Here is an 18016-nt window from a genome sequence, read left to right as displayed (position 1 = left end):
TTTCTTTTATATATCTCATCTTTAATATACGAGTTATACATGAGGAGGTTGAATATCACACTTACATTTTAATCCAATCATTTCCAACTAACTCAGATCGTCAAATCTTAATGTATTTCTGCTCAACAAGATGGTGCAGTCTCCAGCCAAATCTTTCCCTTTAGGGTTAGTTACATTATTATGGATTTCATTAATAAAAAAATGTTGCTTATGCAGTGATTCCTATTTTACTTGGTGTTAATTACCTATTTTTCTATTCAGTATTGGTTCTGAATTGAGCTTATTAACAAGCTAGACCTCAGGAGAAAACAGGAACATACACTAGGTTAAGGTAAAGGACCCGAATCATTGTCCCAACACCATCCTGAATTTGTTGTCTGAAATTCCTTATGATTTGTTTAGAACGTATTTACTTATGAGTGGTTATTAAGTTTTAACTTCATTATCATTATTAAGAATATAATATTTTGTATTATATATTCATTATTATTCAGAATAACAATTTATGGTCCACATTTACCCATTTTTGTTCTGTCTGTGAATGTAACTCTCACTTGATTTTGAATTTCAACACGACTTGTACCAGCCGCCACTAGGCAGTACTGAATTTTCTTGCACACCCAAAAAACAAAATACCAAACAATCAACTAACATGTTACAAGAAGCACTCAAACAACAATCGACTAAGGTTGACATGTAGTGACAAAACATACTAAGATTCTTAGCAGAGATTGGAGAACACTCTTCCCAATTTTTCTTTTTTTAATCGAACAAAACTAATAGAGAAAATAGATATGCCTCCAAATTAAATATTAACAAAACATTCTATTACCCTTAATCCACGATACCCTCTTAACATGTGCGTTGAATTTGCCGAAAGTGCTTTTGGGCTGCCACATTAGAAGTGTTAGATTCACCTTCTTTCTTGTTGATCACCTTATTTTCCTCGGACACCATGTTGAAGTGTGATTGAGAAGCAGTGGCAGCAACTAAAAATTGAGCTATGGATTCCATAAAGCTGATCAACAGAGGCAAGCTTGAGCACACAAGTCCCCCCAATTTGATGATATTCATGGCTAATTGCTCAACCAAGTTCAAATTCAAGTTCAAGTTAAAAGCTTTTTGGTGTTCTAAGCATAGTAGAGTGTAGAATGCCAAATTTATAATGGTGGAGTCCTAATGAAAAGTCTCTGGCGTGATAAGAAAGCTAGTAGAAAGGAAGACTCCTCAGGCTTGCATATTCAATTCATTGATTATTAGAATAATATCATTATTTAAATTCCAAGCAGCAAGAAGTTTCTTTCCTTGTGACTTGGAAAGTAAGACATTTCTTACAGTAACGTTGTTTTTTGTACACTCTCACGCCCCGACACATATATATTAATACCAAAGTAATTCCCTACCAAATCTCAGAATTTCAATGTTGATTTTGTGGAAGTTTTAAATTTCCTAACGTTGTTCAAATGCATAAGCATGTGGAAAATTCAACGTAATAATATAAGATATCCGTGCATTGCAAGGGAATTTGTGTAAAGATGAAATGATTTATTGTTTAAAATATAGAATATAGTGAAAAAAGAAATTTTATTCATTTATAATTTATTTATTTAAGATAATATTTTTACTCTAGTATTTTTTAAATTAATATCAATGATACGGATTGTGACTTTTTCTTATTGAGGTTATGATAAAATTTGAGGTAATTCATTAAATGTTTCATGATAAATATTTTTAAATTTTTAAAAAAATTTATTGTTACTTGGTAGTGAAAAAATTAACTCTTTTAGTGATATCACTTTTGACGATATAATATGTACATGATAAGATATGTACTTCTTTTGTTGGTGCTTTAATTATGTCAATAATATGATTGTTGATCTTATCAACAATACAATTTAGGAAAGAAAGGATATATCAGGCGTTGTTTATCTTGGGTGTTATAAGTAAATTATTTGAGGAAAGCACACATTTACTAAGTAAAGATTGATTTAATATTCCTATCCATTGAACTATGTTTTCCATCTAGATTGTCAATAATGTTTTAGCACAACTTGTAGAAGTCATTTGTTAAGTTTATAACTCAAAATTTATTTCACCAAAAAATATGATATCCACAACCCTTATATATGTCAGAATTTATTTACTATTTTGTTTAAATATCTATAGTCATTACTATTTTTCTTGGTTTTTTAGACTCGAGTTAATTTTTTAAAATGATCTTATCGAGGAAACTAATATCTTTTAAAGATATTTTAATATAAAAAATAAGAGAGAAATTGTATCATCACGCCTATAATGATGATTTTTGTGATATTCAAATAATGAGATATTATTTTACTTGTTTTATTTTTCTTTATACGTAAAATGCATTTTTAAAATATAAAATGTATTAATCGCATTTGTCGGTCTAAAATAGTAATCATGAAGGAACTTGGACGAAATTAGAATTTGACCATTGACTTTACTTCTCTAGTCGTTCACTGATCCACACTTCTCAATGAACACTACTCAAAACAAATGAAATGACAAATATGCCCCCAAAGGCAATTCTATTCTATTCAATTCAATTCAACTTTTAAAAGCGCGCAAAACCCATTAACAGAATCAGTTTCAGTTTTCAGTTAAACCATTCTCTCTCTCTCCCTCCCCCTCTCTCTCTGTCTCTTCTCCGTAATGTATCTTGCATTGAGCTTTGTTGTGTGCATGAAAACACGATGCGAGAGTGAGAACGAAACGAAGATCAGAGATCGAAGCTGATCACTTTTTCACCATCAACAAGAACCCACCATGTCTTTTTCTCTGATCGAGGCCTGTAAGAAGAGAAAACGATGGCCAAAGATCTTCAGGTTGCACTCTTTCGGTGACCCTGGTTGCCCCATTTCACCTACGGGTTCCTTCCGCGACAACGTTCGATTTTTCCTTCAAGAAGCTGGAGAACTCGAAGATTACGATGTGTTGGGTAATCCTCTTTGGTGTACCCTTCTCATCCATGACAAGACCAACCTAATGGCTCCTCTTTACACCCTCGAAGAACACGTTTACCACTCTTCTCACCCATTCTGTGATCACTGCCGCTGTGTAGGTTCGTTATCAATTTCGAATATTTGCCTCTTGGGGTTGGTTCGATTACTTATTCGTGAACTGGGTCGGTTCGATTCCGGTTTTTCAGTTTGTTTTTTTGAACTGGGTATGCTTGAGTTTTGTGTCTTTGTTTGTGTCATGAAAAGGGTTTTGTTGAAAGACTCGTGCTTTCTTTGACGTCTTTTGTTTGCAATGTTGGGTTTTATATATATATATACCTGGCGTGGACTTGATTGGTGATTCTTGAAAAGGGTTGGTAGAAAGTTTGATGATTTTTATTATTATTGATATTGATGCTAATAAGTGGTTTTGTTTGGTTAATGATTGATATGTGATAGGTTGGAGTGGCCATTTTGTATCAAAAAGAAGGTACCATTTCATAATACCAATGGACAATGGGTGGCATAAACCCTTAGGTGAAGGTGTTCTTGATAATCAGAGTCATCTCTTGCATGGAGTGATTCATTGTAATGGGTATGGCCATTTGCTTTGTATTAATGGTACTGAAGGGGGTTCCAAAGTTTTAAGTGGGAGAGAGATCATGGATCTCTGGGACAGGATTTGCACCAATCTCCGAGCAAGGTAATGAAAAAAGCAACTTATTACTCATCTTGATCCTAGTTAAGACTCACATTTTTTGAATGTTCAATAGTCAATGTTTATCTAGCTATTGTCTTTGTATGGCAGGAAAATAGCAGTGGAAGATGTTTCAAGGAAGAGGTCTATGGATCTTCGCTTACTGCATGGAGTAGCTTATGGACACTCTTGGTTTGGTAGGTGGGGATATAGATTTTGTCGTGGAAGCTTTGGTGTGACAGACCAAAACTATTATGAAGCAATTGAAACTCTTGGTTCGTTAGAGCTTGATGTGATAGTAAAAGATTTGAGCAAGACAAAGTACCATAAAGAAATCAAACAAATGATTCGCTGCTACAGAGATATGAGTGAAACTCAAATCATCTCAATCAGGGATCTTCTCAGGTTTATGCTTACTGTCAAGTCTTCTCGTGCTCCTGTGTCTAAGATAACAATCACTTCTTCTGCTTCTGCTTCTCCTTCTACAGCATTCATCTCAAGAAATTCAACCAAACAAACACTTCCAAGCAGATCAAATCCTTTGAAGGAGAAATCTGCGAGGTATAAGAAGTTCAGCACTGCTGTGGCCAACATGGATAGCAGGTGGCCCACAAGGAGATTAGAGTTTGCAGCTCAAGTGATTGTGGATGCACTGAAAGAGAACAAGGCTGTGAAATCAGGCTCAGGTGGAATGACAAGACAAGATGTGAGAGATGCAGCTAGGCTCCACATTGGTGACACAGGCTTACTTGACTACGTACTTAAATCACTGAACAATGTGATTGTTGGGAATTATGTTGTTCGCCGCATGGTAAATCCATCAACTAGAATCCTAGAATACACTATTCATGAGCTTGGTAAGGGGTTCAAGGCCGCTGAACAGGAGCATGAGGTAATGGCTCATGTAGATCAACAAGTAGAGTCATCTTGGGTGCCTTGTAGTGATGTTTACAGTGATGTATTGTATTTGTACAAGAATGTGCTTTTGGGTTACCCAGATTCAGAAACAGTGGACTTGGCAGTTCAGACAATCCTAGACAGTAGGCACTTTGTGAAGGAGTGGCCATTAACTGATGAAATGGAGCAAGTATTGACATTTATTTGCCGTTTGAAACCAAATCTTGTGGACATCAAATCTGAATTGAAAGGTCTACCATGTGGTGAGGTTGTAGTGGTTCCATTGCATGCAACAGTTGGGGACTTGAAGAAAGCTGCTGAGGCTGCTTTGAGGGACACTTATTGTATTGCAGAAAGGCTCATAGTGACAGACATTTCAGAACTGATGGTTGCGGATGATGAGGAAGTGCTTTTTGGACTAATCCAATCTGGTGTGGAACTTTGTGTGAGGGGCATTGCTATAGATTTATGTACCCCATTGAAGTATCAGGGTGGTGCTGACAACTGGAAGGTGAGATGTGAATGTGGAGCTCAAGATGATGATGGGGAGAGAATGGTGGCTTGTGACATTTGTGAGGTGTGGCAGCATACACGCTGCAGTGGCATAGATGATTCTGAGACTGTGCCACCACTGTTTGTGTGCACTGGATGCTGTGATTCACTTGTACCCTCAAGGGTAGAAACCAGCGTTGGTATGGATTGTAGTGATTCTTTTCTGATTGCAGCAGAACCTACCCACTTACTAGAGTATGGGTATGGTTACTAAATGCTTGAATACTATTGAAACATCTGTTGCTTAGGATACTTGTTTCTGTTCTCATTTCATTTGTTCATTCTTTTCACACATTTTTCTGTTAATGAGATGTAGTAAGGTGTGTTAACATACTTCTTGAAATGTTCATTTTTGGTGGGTGATTCGAAAGTTGAAACGTTCAGTTTCTGAGCTTTATTTTCTTATGCTGATTTGAAGCATTCAATTTTGTGAAGGAAAAAGAACTAGAAAATGGAAGGATCCTTTGCAATAACATTGATGTAGAGGATCTTGACCATTAAAATAATTAATTTTTTTATTTTAAAAATAATATATATACAATGGTTAGAAATATATCACTAAATTTGGTACAGTGAAATTTCATTGCTGAGGGATCTATATCCCCCTCAACTTGAAAGAATTGACAAATGAATGGATTTTGGATTGAATCACAGTACATGAATAAAAGATAAACCAGTATAAAGTGTGTTGTTATAAACATCCATATACGTATTAAGTATCATAAGATTTGAATTTTAAATGGATTTGTTAATAACACTAATATTGATCAAACATTCTAATTCTCTGAACTATTACTATTGCAATTAGATTAGATTGTAAATAAAGAAAGACCATTTTCCTCTAAATCCTTTCATCAAAGAATTAGGTAAGTGACTAATTGTGACATTATTGGTCGACGGCACGCATCTGGGACCAAAATGATCCGTTACGTGCATATCAATTTCACACGGATGACCAATGGGCAAATTAATTGGTTATCAGCATGCATTTTACTACAGAACACATGCACTAATCACCAAATATTTGCACGTCAACACTGGTGTAAAAGTAATTAACACAAAACGGTGTGTGAACAGCATATATTGTTTTTTTTATTATTGTTATTATTATTACATAGCATATGTATATTTAGAAACTACTATTTATCCATTTGAATGGACCGATGGACTTGCACAACACTCTTACCCTCTCTTCCAGACTAAAGAAAATGATAGGAGAGAGGAAATTTTGAAATTTAAATCAAAGAAAAAATTAAAGGAGAAAAAAAATGAATTTTTTAACTTCTAAAAGTCAATTTTTTTCTCCATTTTCTCTTTACCAAAAAAAATGCATTGATATTCATATTTTATTTCCTCTCATCCAAATAAACCATCTTGGATTTCAATTTTTAAAAATTGTTATGTAACTTCAGAGTTGAAGATCAGCATACCTAATTAGCACTCGGAGATACACTTGATCAAGACGTGTTCTTTGTCGAAAGTGTTTCCGGGATACTACTGCATCAACAGCAGTGATTGAATGTTTAACATGTTCTCCTCAATAACTCTAATCAGTTATTGAAAAAAGCAGAGCAATGGTAGCAAAAAGTTGAGTCATCAACTTCACAAACCAGCACAAGAAAAGCAGACTTGAGCATATATAAGTAGTTCCAGTGTGATGTTCATGGATAATGCTCCAGTGCAGTGATCAAACTTTAGTCACATATGGGCAGAAGACTGATAATAAGAAAGCAAGTTTTGTACTAGGATCACCCTCCACAATACAATGATCACTAAGCTCACTTTCATTCGATCAAACAGGAAGTAAAGTAGGTTCCAACATTTCCCATTACCACAACAAAACTACATCTAGGAGGTATCTGAGATTACAACCATGACTGCATGCTTATTATCTTCTCCATATCAATTAATTTTTCCAAAAATATTGAATTTAAAGACTTGAGGTCCTCTCAGTCACCTGGTCAGTTCACATTATATTCCTTTAACATGCAAGAGACATTATTATCCAGGGTGTTAAGAGTCCAAAATGCCAGAAGGATATTTATTTTTTCCGGTCTCAAGACTCTCAACCACCAAATCCTACTCCCACCCCTGCTCAAAATAAAACTGAAAACAAAAAACAAACTACCAAGTACCAATAACAAAACTGCAAAGCTGAATGTTATAAAGCATCATGATGTAGTGCCACACGATAATAAGGAAGCACATGCCACAAAAGAACCTAATCCAGAATATTTAAGAACTTACAACAAAATTTAATAGGTTCACAATCTTGATTAATAAACTTTAAAAGAAGGAATTTCTTCCTATCCTGCATATTCCAATTAAGGATATGTGACCCACTTGAGGATCTTAGAAGAAGGGAGCTCTGCGGGGTGTTCCCTTTCTTTTGTTTAGCACCTTTTGGGGTTCAGCAGCGTCCTCCTGTTTTTCCTGAGGAGGAGGACTCTGGAGGGAAATGAAGGGAGGAACTGAATCATTAGGCTTGCACAAAAAAGCTTTGACCTGAATGTTCAGATTAAAAAAAAGTCAGAAACTACTAACTATAAAGTTCATTTTAATGGTAGGCGTGTGATTGCAGGAGCCAATAAATGGTTGTGATTGTCAAATAACAGTCATTACCTTGCAGGAAATGGAGCAGTAGCGGTATACATCAGGGTCAGTCAACTTTCTACTGCAGGTATCACATGATGCCTCAGTATTTATTGCTGAACCACAGTGTGGGAGAGGATTCAGGGAAATAACCAGTCGCTTGTTGCATTTGTAGGGCTGAAACCGAAGAGGAACCAAATCCACACAATTTTTATGAGAATATTTCAATTATATAAACCCACAATATTTCAATTATATAAACCCACTATTAAAAATTTTTTTGGGTATGCAAAACTGCAGTAAGGAAAGGTTTAGGGGACATGTGCATGTAATTTAGGAAGTTAGTTAATACTAGGAAAAGTAACAGTAAAGAATGCAAGATCTTGCAGAAGTTATTTAATCAGAATATTCATATTGTGATTTGAACACTTTTTGGTGATTGTCACCATTCACCAACTGACCTGGTTTTGTTTTAGCTGATAATATGTCATGGAAGAAAACAGGACAATGACAAATAATGAGGTAGCCGTGGAATAATCATCATACAACAACAGTAGCTAGAAGTTCTAGCAAACAATTGTCTATTTAAATTACAATGGAATGGAATGAAACATGATCCATTTCCATTAAATTTCACCAGGACTATATATTTTTCTTCCCCTCTTATTTGGGGGGTATGGGATGGGAATGGAATGGGTTATTTTTTTATATATATTTATAAGTTAATTTGCTATCCTCTTTTTTAACCTAACCCTCACATTACATGTTAGGGTCTCAAGCGAAAGATCAAGAAAAGACTGAAGAGTATTGACAATTGTTAATGCTCTCTTTAGCAAGAATCAGGATTACAAGAATCCCCCAGAACTGTCAGCTCCTGTACAAATACTAAGTTCTCCCCTAACAGAATTTACAGAAAAACAAAAAGTCCCCTTAATACTGAATCTAACTCTATTTATAGCATCTATTAACCATATTAACAACTAACTAGAAGTTGACTCTTTCCTTCCCTTCCTCCTAACATAAACGGTCTCTTATTAGTATCAATCATATATTCTTCTGCCATGGGTCCAATAATACCTCCACCCAAAGAAACAGCCTTGTCCTCAAGGCTCACCTGTACAAACTGATTCTACAGAACAAATTCATCCTCCTAAGTGGCTTCATCAATAGAGAGACCTTTTCACTGGACCAAAACCTGCTTAACCTTCTTACCTTCAGCTGAAATTATACAGCTAGATAACACATGCAGGTTCAACCATGTCCTCTGAGGATAAGTCAATAGGGAGCTCAGTAGGAGAATCATATTGCCCAACAGCCTTTTTTAGCTGAGATTTAAGAAAAGTAGGATGGATCTTAGAGGTTCTAGGTAACTGTAGTTTGTAAGCAACATTTCCAACTCTCCAAAATCTGGTATGGACCAAAAACTCAAGGAACTATTTTTTTATGAATGCTAGTGGTGAGCGACTGCTGTTTATGGAGCAGCCTTTTTTAGCTGAAAGATATGAAAAGTAGGATGGATCTTAGAGGTTCTAGGTAACTGTAGTTTGTAAGCAACATTTTCAACTCTCCAAAATCTGGTATGGACCAAAAAATCAAGGAACTATTTTTTTATGAATGCCAGTGGTGACTCAATCTCCCACTGCAAATTCCAACTTCCTTCGATGCCTATCTACATACTTCTTCATCTTTTCTTGGGTCCTTTGTAACTGACCCTTAAGTTGCTTAAAGGCTTCATCTCTATCTTTTAGTTTCCTTCTTACTGCCTTAACTCGAACTTCTTCGTCAATCAATTTAGGAATGGAGGGGGGCTGCAACCATAGACTGCCTCAAAGGGAGTTGTCCCAATCGACAAATGAAAGGTTGTGTTGTACCATAATTCTCCCCACGAAACCCATAAAGACCAATTCGTAGGATGATCCAAAGCGAAACATCACAAATAAGCTTCCACATAACGATTAACAACGCCTATTTGCTCATTCGTTTAAGGATGATAAACAGTGCTTAACAATAACTTAGTGCCTTGGAGAGCAAACAATTCCTGCCAAAAGTGACTCAAATATAGGATTCTTGTCACTGAGAATTGATGAAGGAAGGTCATGTAAATGAATAATCTCACGGGCAAAAACTTTTGCTACCCTTTTGACTGTATAAGGATGTTTCAGAGGAATAAAATGTCCATATTTTGTTAATCTATCTGCCACCACCATTAAGGCATCAAATTCCCTAAATTTTGGCAGTGCCACAATAAAATCCATAAATATTTCATACCAAATCAGAGATGGGATTGGTAGAGGTTGCAAAAACCAGGAGGAGACACTACTTCATACTTGTGTTGTTGGCCAATGTCACAAGCCAAAACAAACTCCTTAACCATCTTCTAATTTCTAAACCAACCAGAATGCTCCCCAGCAGGGAAAGAATGAAACTCATGTAGTAATTCTAGAATCATAGAGGAAGTAGCAGAGAGTATCAATCTGCCATAGTAATATAGGATTCCACCCCTAAAGACATATCCAGGTCTGGAATTAGGATCTTGAATAAGGTGCTGAATGATTTCTTTTTGTATGGTAGAGAACTGCTGCCACTGCGGGAAACAAATTGCAATTGACAAAGTTGCTAAATTTTATGCCTCCTCTTTCCGAGACAAGGCATCAGCTGCCTTATTAGTTGGTTTGGGTTTGTAAATTACCTCAAATTGAAATACTAACAACTTGGACACCCAGCATTGTTGATCCGTTAAAACCACTCTCTGCTGCAGCAAGTGTTTTAAGCTGCATTGATCCGTATAAACCACGAACTCCCTTCCCAAGAGATAGTGTCTCTAATGTAGGATGGCAAGAACCATAGCCATCAACTCCTTCTCATAAATTGATTTAGCCAATTATCCTTCAGACAAGGCTTTGCTGAAATAAGCAATTAGTCTACCTTGTTGTATAAGAACTACACCAATTCCGCTTTCTGAGACATTACTTTCAACTTCAAACCTCTCATCAAAATTAGGAAGAGTTAAAAAAGGAGTTGTCACCAAAGCTTCCTTCAACAAATTAAATGCCTTTTCTACATTGGGTCCCTAATTAAACCCTTCTTTCTTAGTCAACTTAGTAAGAGGCTTAGCAATCTTCCCATAACCAGCTATAAATCTTCGATATTATCTTGTCAGGCCTAAAAATATTCATACACATTTTACATTTTTAGGAATGGGCCACTACAAAATACTATTCACCTTATTTCTATCCAGTTGTACGATAGAAATAATAGTGTCTGTAGAAAGACAAGAACCATAGCCATCAACTCCTCATGAATTGATTTAGCCAAATGTCCTTCAAACAAGGCGTTGCTGAAATAAGCAATTGGCCTACCTTGCTGCATAAGAACTGCACTTCTGCTTCCAGAGGCATTACTTTCAACTTCAAACCTCTCATCAAGATTAGGAAAAGTTAAAACAGGGGTTGTCACCAAAGCTTCCTTCAACAAATTAAATGTCTTTTCTGCATTGAGTCCCTAATTAAACCCTTCTTTCTTAGTCAACTCAGTAAGAGGCTTAGCAATCTTCCCATAACCAGTTATAAATCTTTGATAATACCCTGTCAAGCCTAAAAATCCTCATACACTTTTTATATTTTTAGGAATGGTCCACTCCAAGACACTCTTCACCTTATTTCTATGCACTTGTAAACCAGTAAAAGAGATAATGTGTCCTAAATATTCAACCTGTCTTCTCCTGAAACAACACTTTGCTTTGTTGGCCACAAAGTGATGCTCCTCTAGCACTTGCAGAACACAGTTCAGATGCTAGATATGTGAAGACCAATCATGACTATATACCAAGATGTTATCAAAGAATACCAAAACAAATTTTCATAAATATGAACGAAAAATCATGTTCATCATAGAACGGAAAGTAGATAGAGTGTTCATTAGCCCAAAAAACATAACTAAATATTCATAGTGCCTCTCATGAGTTTTGAAAACAGTTTTCAGTATATCCTCTTCTCGCATACAAATTTGGTGATATTCGGATTTTAAATCCAATTTAAAGAAGAAATGAGACCCGAAAAATTCATTTAATAATTCTTCAACTACCGGAATAGGGAACTTATCGAGGATGGTGATGGCATTTAAAGCTCAGTAATCAACACACATTCTCCATGTATTATTATTATTTTTTTTAACTAGAATGACCGGGCTAGAAATGTAGTGGATCACTCCCTACTCCAACAGCAGCTGAACTTGCTTTTTCAATTTCATTCGTGTGATGATGAGGATATTTGTAAGATATGACATTGACAGGTTCCATTCCCTCCTTCAAGATGATAATGTGTTATGTTGAACTCTTAGGAGGAAGTCTGCTCAACTCGCTGAAAATGCTCTTATGATCCTCTAAAATTTGTTGTAGATCTTGTTGTTGTCCAGCTGATAAGTCTACATTATCTCCTCTCACCCACTAATCCGATTTGGACCATTGCATCCCCTCAATCAACAGGGCTGCACTACCAACAAGGCTATAAAGAGGAACCTGACCTTCTCCAAATTTCCACTGTTTTTCACTCTCCATGGAGCTAACTCCCTTAAGTTCAATCATATTTCAAACTGCATATCCATATCTATCCAATTCACCGTCACCATCCCTAAAGTCTTAAGCCATGTGACCCCCAATCCAACATCTAACCTGCCTAAATCCAACACATGGGCATCTAAAGTCATCTCAATGCCAGCTGTAAAGGAAACTGTGGGCAAAACTCTCTAAAATGTATTAAGTGTCCATCTCCCAGCCTAACCTTACACTTAGGCTCTTCTCTCACCTTCAGGCCCAAAGAAAGGACCACTTGGGAAGCAACAAAATTTTCACTTGCTCCACTATCCACAAAGAGAACTACAAGTACCCCCACTAACAACCCATTTAACTTCATGGCTGTTGGCCCACCTAGACTTTCACCCACGAGGCCCATTCCCTAGCATTTGAGCTCTCTCCCTTCTTCCTCAAACCTATCTCCTCCCACTACAACCGCCACTGATTCATCTTCCTCACTCTACTCATCCTCTGCCAAAATTGTCAAACTTAAAACATAATCTCAGCTGTCAACGCTCCATCATTTCATTATGAGAAAGATGCTTCAAGCCCCTACTATGACTTCCCCTATTGTTTCTCGTCACACCTGACTACATCATCATCATTGTACTGGAATAAGGAGCTAGTGCAGGAGCTTTAAACCCCTGACTAACTGAGTTTCCCCCTATGCACCCAAAATCTTGTTGAACAAAGACCAAAAAAAAATTTCTTAGATATCCCGAAGCCAACATTCCCCCAACATAACCCCTATTCCACATAAGGAATGACTCACCACCTTCGGCAATCTCGGCCTAAATACCCCTCACCAAACACATTGCATGTCATCTAGCTGATGGATCTAGAGTACGTACCCTCAATCTGATTTCTTCTTTCAATCCTCCAACAAAATACCCAAGATACTGGGTCTCAAGCAGCCTTGGCACCTGAGAGGCTAGAGCTTCATTCAATGAACTCTTCCACAGAAACTTCTTGCTTTAGCAACTTCAACTCCTCAAAAGGATTGTCCAAACGATCACTCCAAAACCTAACAGTCAAGGCCTGTTTCAGATTATACCAGGTAAATTATTCCTCCTCATGCCACTAATTGAACCAATGAATTGTGGTTCCCTCCATACAAATCTTGGCCAACTTCACTTTCACGGCCTCACCTATGCCATGCACTTCAAAATAGGTCTCCGCTCTACAAATTCATCCCACAGAATCAACACCATTGAAAGCGGGAAGTTCCACCTTCTTGGCAGAAGAATGAAACTCCACATCAATGTTTCCTCCCCCTGCATTCACATCATTCACATTTACAAATCTTTCTCCATGCAACTCCATATACAACTGGTCTTCTATCACCTTAGCAGCGCTCATCTTCTGTATCTCCTTCCACAATTCTTGTTGCGTAACATTCATCTTCCTTGTTATTCAAGAACCTCCACCCTCTCACTCATCCTTGTTGACATGCAAAAAATGAATCCAGCAGGTCAGACCAATTGTTAGGGTCTCAGGCGTAAGATCAAGAAAGATTGAAGAGTATTGACAATTGTTAATGCTCTCTTTAGCAAGAATCCTCCAGAGCTGTCAGCTCCTGTACAAATACTAAGTTCTCACCTAACAGAATTTACAGAAAAACAAAAAGCCCCCTTAATACTGAATCTAACTCTATTTATAGCATCTATTAACCATATTAACAACTAACTAGCAGTTGACTCTTTCCTTCCCTTCCTTCTAACATAAACCTTCCACACTTTCGGTCTCTTATTAGTATCAATCATATATTCTTCTGCTATGGGTCCAACATTACAGCAGCCGGTTTCCTCCTTATGCATCAGTGTCCATCTTCCTTTGCAAACATGTAAGAGAGAAGTAGAGAACTACCAAGCAATAGCGACTAAAATGCTCAATATAGCTGTGTTTACCTCAGTTTATAACTTGTTAATATTAATATAGCTCTAATTAAAATGGTCCATTAGTTTCATATCAATGCTCTGACCACAGATTGATTATTTGTGTTTGATAAGTGGAGAATTTTCTTAAGCATAATATTTATGTAACTATGTTAAGTATTAGAAATTATAAAATATTAATATATGTTATAATCTCTTAACATTTAATATATGTGTTTTGAGTTATTACCATTTTGATTATAAGTTAACACAAATATATATTTATTGCTGATAAGGGTAAGATAAGAATAATAAAATTATATCTTTTACCATTTCATCCACTTCTCAGACAATGGAATGGAACTTTATTCCATTTCATCATAAAATATCTAAATAATGGAGTGATAAAAAAAAATCAATTTCATGTCATTTTATTCCACTCATCATTAATTAGTTATCCAAATATAGCCTTAGTTATTATCCAACACTGTATTATACCTACATAACAGTTTTTCATGCCACCACTATAATGATACAAGTCCCAAGTTGTTTATGATTATTGATCTCACAGTTATTTCCAAGGTCAAATAACATAAGAGAATGAATCTCTTATAAAGCACTTTAAGTTATCACTAAATTTAAAGCTATCTGAGCAATACTATGGAAGATTATTACCCAATAACACAATTAAAAGGAAAATCAATAATGCACTCAAATCAAGTTCCACTGGACCTGTATCCTGTTTTCTTCTTGTGTTTCACAAAATAGACAATCAAGACTTAGAAAAGATAATGATCACCAACTACTTCAATATGTGAATGTAAGCAACTAAAATTAGACTAGCAAACAAATTCACTGAAAGCATACAAATATGCATTGAATCACATAAGTTTTGAATCGTATTGATAAAATATTTGATCAGAATAAAAAGATACCATGTCATACCTGGATCTGCGAGGTGTCAATATACTTTTCCATAGCAGCAAGGGAGACAACATCCTTGTAAACATGTCTATAGATTTTAAGTATCTTGTGGTTGCGATGAGGGCCTGATGATACACAATATTGGCAAACTGACAGATTGCAGTTTATACAGTACTTATTCAACTCATTCCTACGAAATGGATGAGCCGTACATGAGTCAAAGAAAGTTTTTTTCAGAAAAGCCTCAAGCCACCTTGGCTTGCGGACTTTGCATTGGGCCACTTGCTCATCCTACAAAGTAAACCATGTCACATAAGATTATACTGAAAGGGGCAGATAAGTTTCTTTTCTGAAACCAATGATCATCTCATCATTGTTTATCCTTCTGTCGTTTTGTTAACTTTCATTATTTATTTTGTTTTCATTTTCCTTTCCTTCCAAACAGCAGCCATCCTGCATAAATGTTGGCATATTGTGGTGGGAAGACTACGTCATCACATTTTAATGCACCAATGTATTCAAGCGCACTTTGTCGCTTTTCAGTGTTTCCTTTATCTTCGCAATGGCAAAAACCAGTACATATGAGTCAATCACAAATAATGGTAAACTAATATTTGTAAACAATAGGCCAAGCATAAATGATACCGGCATTCCCTACTGCTACTTTTTCCCTCAGTTAATATCTAGCTATATGATATTGATTATTGAATGATATTAAATGCCAGAGCTCCCAGTGGTTTACTGCAGAACCAGACAGGAACTATAACTAGCAAATTAAGCATGCTAAACAGGGAATTTTGAAAAGAAATTACTTCAGTTTAGTAGCTACTCTCTAGCTTCAAACTGAATTGGATGTGAGAAGTTATTATTGCAAGCAAAACCAACATGACGAAAAGCTTTAAGATTTTCAAACTTCAAAGATACAATATGATATGCCAATAACAGTTTATTCCATGGAACAAATGTTCCTCATAAAACCATATAAAAATGAGCAAAAAGAGTGTCAAAAAACCTAGAAGGCAAAGATCAGTTCCAATCAAATCAATACGGAAAAGTAGGATATGATTAAAGAAGCTTAGTTGCAATAGTTGTTCCTTTCTATGCTTGAGAGCGTGCCTTGTTCAAATGCAACAAAAGATAAACTGAAACCGAAGTTAAATAATTCAAAATTGTCTCGATCTAGTGAGAACATATATTTCTAGTCTTCAATCATTTTCTAATTTAATCTTGATTTTGAACCATATAAGACCAAGAGACCAAATCTTCAATAATTTGGTCCTTCCATGCTGCTTCTTTGACTAAATATTAATTCAGTTGCATTAAAAATACTAAAATAGGATTTGTACTGTTCTCCTCTCTTTAACCCTTACCAGGCAACCGAAACCGTATGTGCTTCATAAATTCTAAATGAGAAAAACTAACAATGAACAATGAATTTACCAAGAGGATAAAAGAGCTTATCCATATCAAATTTAACAAATTGTCTCCTCACAAGATTCCATTTACAGAAAATTGTGTTGTGGGAAATTTAAACAGAATGACTAAGAGATCAAAGAGAATTAAGTATCAGCTAAATACTACTCAATTTAACAAGTAGAAAATATACAGGAAAAAGGTTTTGACTCACATACCTTGTTCACTTCTCTGGACGAAGAAGCACTCATAATTTCCTAGCAGATTAAAATGGAAAATTAGGTATGTATTTCAGAATGAATAGATGTTTAAGGAGGAATTTCAGATGCAGTTGGATGAATCAGACTAATGCCCAAGACACAAAGGAAAAGGGGAGAAAGTATTACCCTAGAAAGCAACCGTTTCGATACGATGCTAACTTGATGATCCAAAATGAGTTCATACGGTCAGTGAAGAAAGACAAATATATACAGCGAGGACTACGGATGAAACGGATGCGTTTGGGCTCAACTTCACTTCTTATTTGCAAAATGCATGACAGGTGTTTATTTGGCAATGGCATTTATATGTCTCATGACTCACCAAAATTGTCATTAGCATAATTCAGTTTCATCTTTATGGCCTCAATTACTATCCTTCCTTAGAAAGCCATTATAAAATCCAGAAGAAGCCATTTCACTGATGTAAATATTTATTATGATAGAGAATACAATGATATAAGGGACACATCTGAATGTAACCACCAAATTTGACATTTGGCATAAACACCATGGAACTAATGCTGAACTTTTCAACAACTTTCAACCTTATCACAGAAGGCCAACTGAAAGAGAACCTTCTTTTCTTCAAAAGAAAATATTATATATATATATATATATATACACTCAAACTGAAGCTGTTATGAATAAAGTATCAATCAAAGGAGTTTCTAGAACCTTTAGAATCACAAACCTTTACAGAAAAAAAAAATACCATTTTTCAGAAGATCATGAATTTCAATTAATCGTCAACAATTTAATCAGCCAATGCAAATCTGTATTATTCTATGTGCCAATTATCCATGCAAATTTGCACCAAAATTTAGTTCACACCTCACACAGCAACACTGCTTATGTTTTAGCTGTTTTTCTCAGACTTGTTCTAACAAATGAACATTCATGTCTCAATCTATCACAATTACCCACGTGGATCATTCTTTCCAACAGAAATTGAAAATAAAGATACAAATTTTATGAATGGGGTTTACCTTGTAAATACAGACCCATGAGAAAAAGTGAGTGAATATTGATGAGAAACTGCATAATATGGGAGAAACAATGGTCCAGCAATGTGGGGCACAGCATGTGCAGTGTATATGGACATTGAATGGTAGAATAGGAATAGAGGGAGGGAAAAGGAGAAGTTTGAACGAAGAAGAAGAGACAAAAATAGACAAGGGTTTTCTGGGATCAGTCCAAAGTTGATGTTTGCAATCTCAGGAATCAAAAACTTGTTGAAGAAACCTCTCTGGATAATGTCATCATGGGCCTTCTTGTGC

General features: G+C 35.9%; 2 protein-coding genes across 2 annotated transcripts; one reads left to right on the top strand and one right to left on the bottom strand.

The window, feature by feature from the left end:
* Positions 1-2769: 2769 nt before the first annotated feature.
* LOC113848407 (PHD finger protein MALE MEIOCYTE DEATH 1) lies at positions 2770-5320 on the top strand. Its single transcript, XM_027477896.1, has 3 exons — positions 2770-3082; positions 3420-3663; positions 3769-5320. Exons 1-3 carry the CDS (start codon positions 2788-2790, stop codon positions 5318-5320), a joined length of 2091 nt encoding a protein of 696 aa, XP_027333697.1. The 5' UTR covers positions 2770-2787.
* A 2138-nt stretch (positions 5321-7458) lies between these two features.
* On the bottom strand, positions 7459-16990 carry LOC113848216. Its single transcript, XM_027477625.1, has 5 exons — positions 16866-16990; positions 16698-16736; positions 15088-15357; positions 7729-7875; positions 7459-7611 (listed from the first exon to the last, which is right to left on the bottom strand). Exons 2-5 carry the CDS (start codon positions 16728-16730, stop codon positions 7459-7461), a joined length of 603 nt encoding a protein of 200 aa, XP_027333426.1. The 5' UTR covers positions 16731-16736; positions 16866-16990.
* Positions 16991-18016: the final 1026 nt, after the last annotated feature.

This window comes from Abrus precatorius, unplaced genomic scaffold (genome assembly GCF_003935025.1).
Source record: "Abrus precatorius isolate BTA unplaced genomic scaffold, Abrus_2018 Scaffold8, whole genome shotgun sequence".
Lineage (NCBI taxonomy): Eukaryota > Viridiplantae > Streptophyta > Magnoliopsida > Fabales > Fabaceae > Abrus > Abrus precatorius.
Note: the sequence above shows the minus strand (reverse complement) of the source record. Positions and strands in the feature narration are given on the sequence as shown.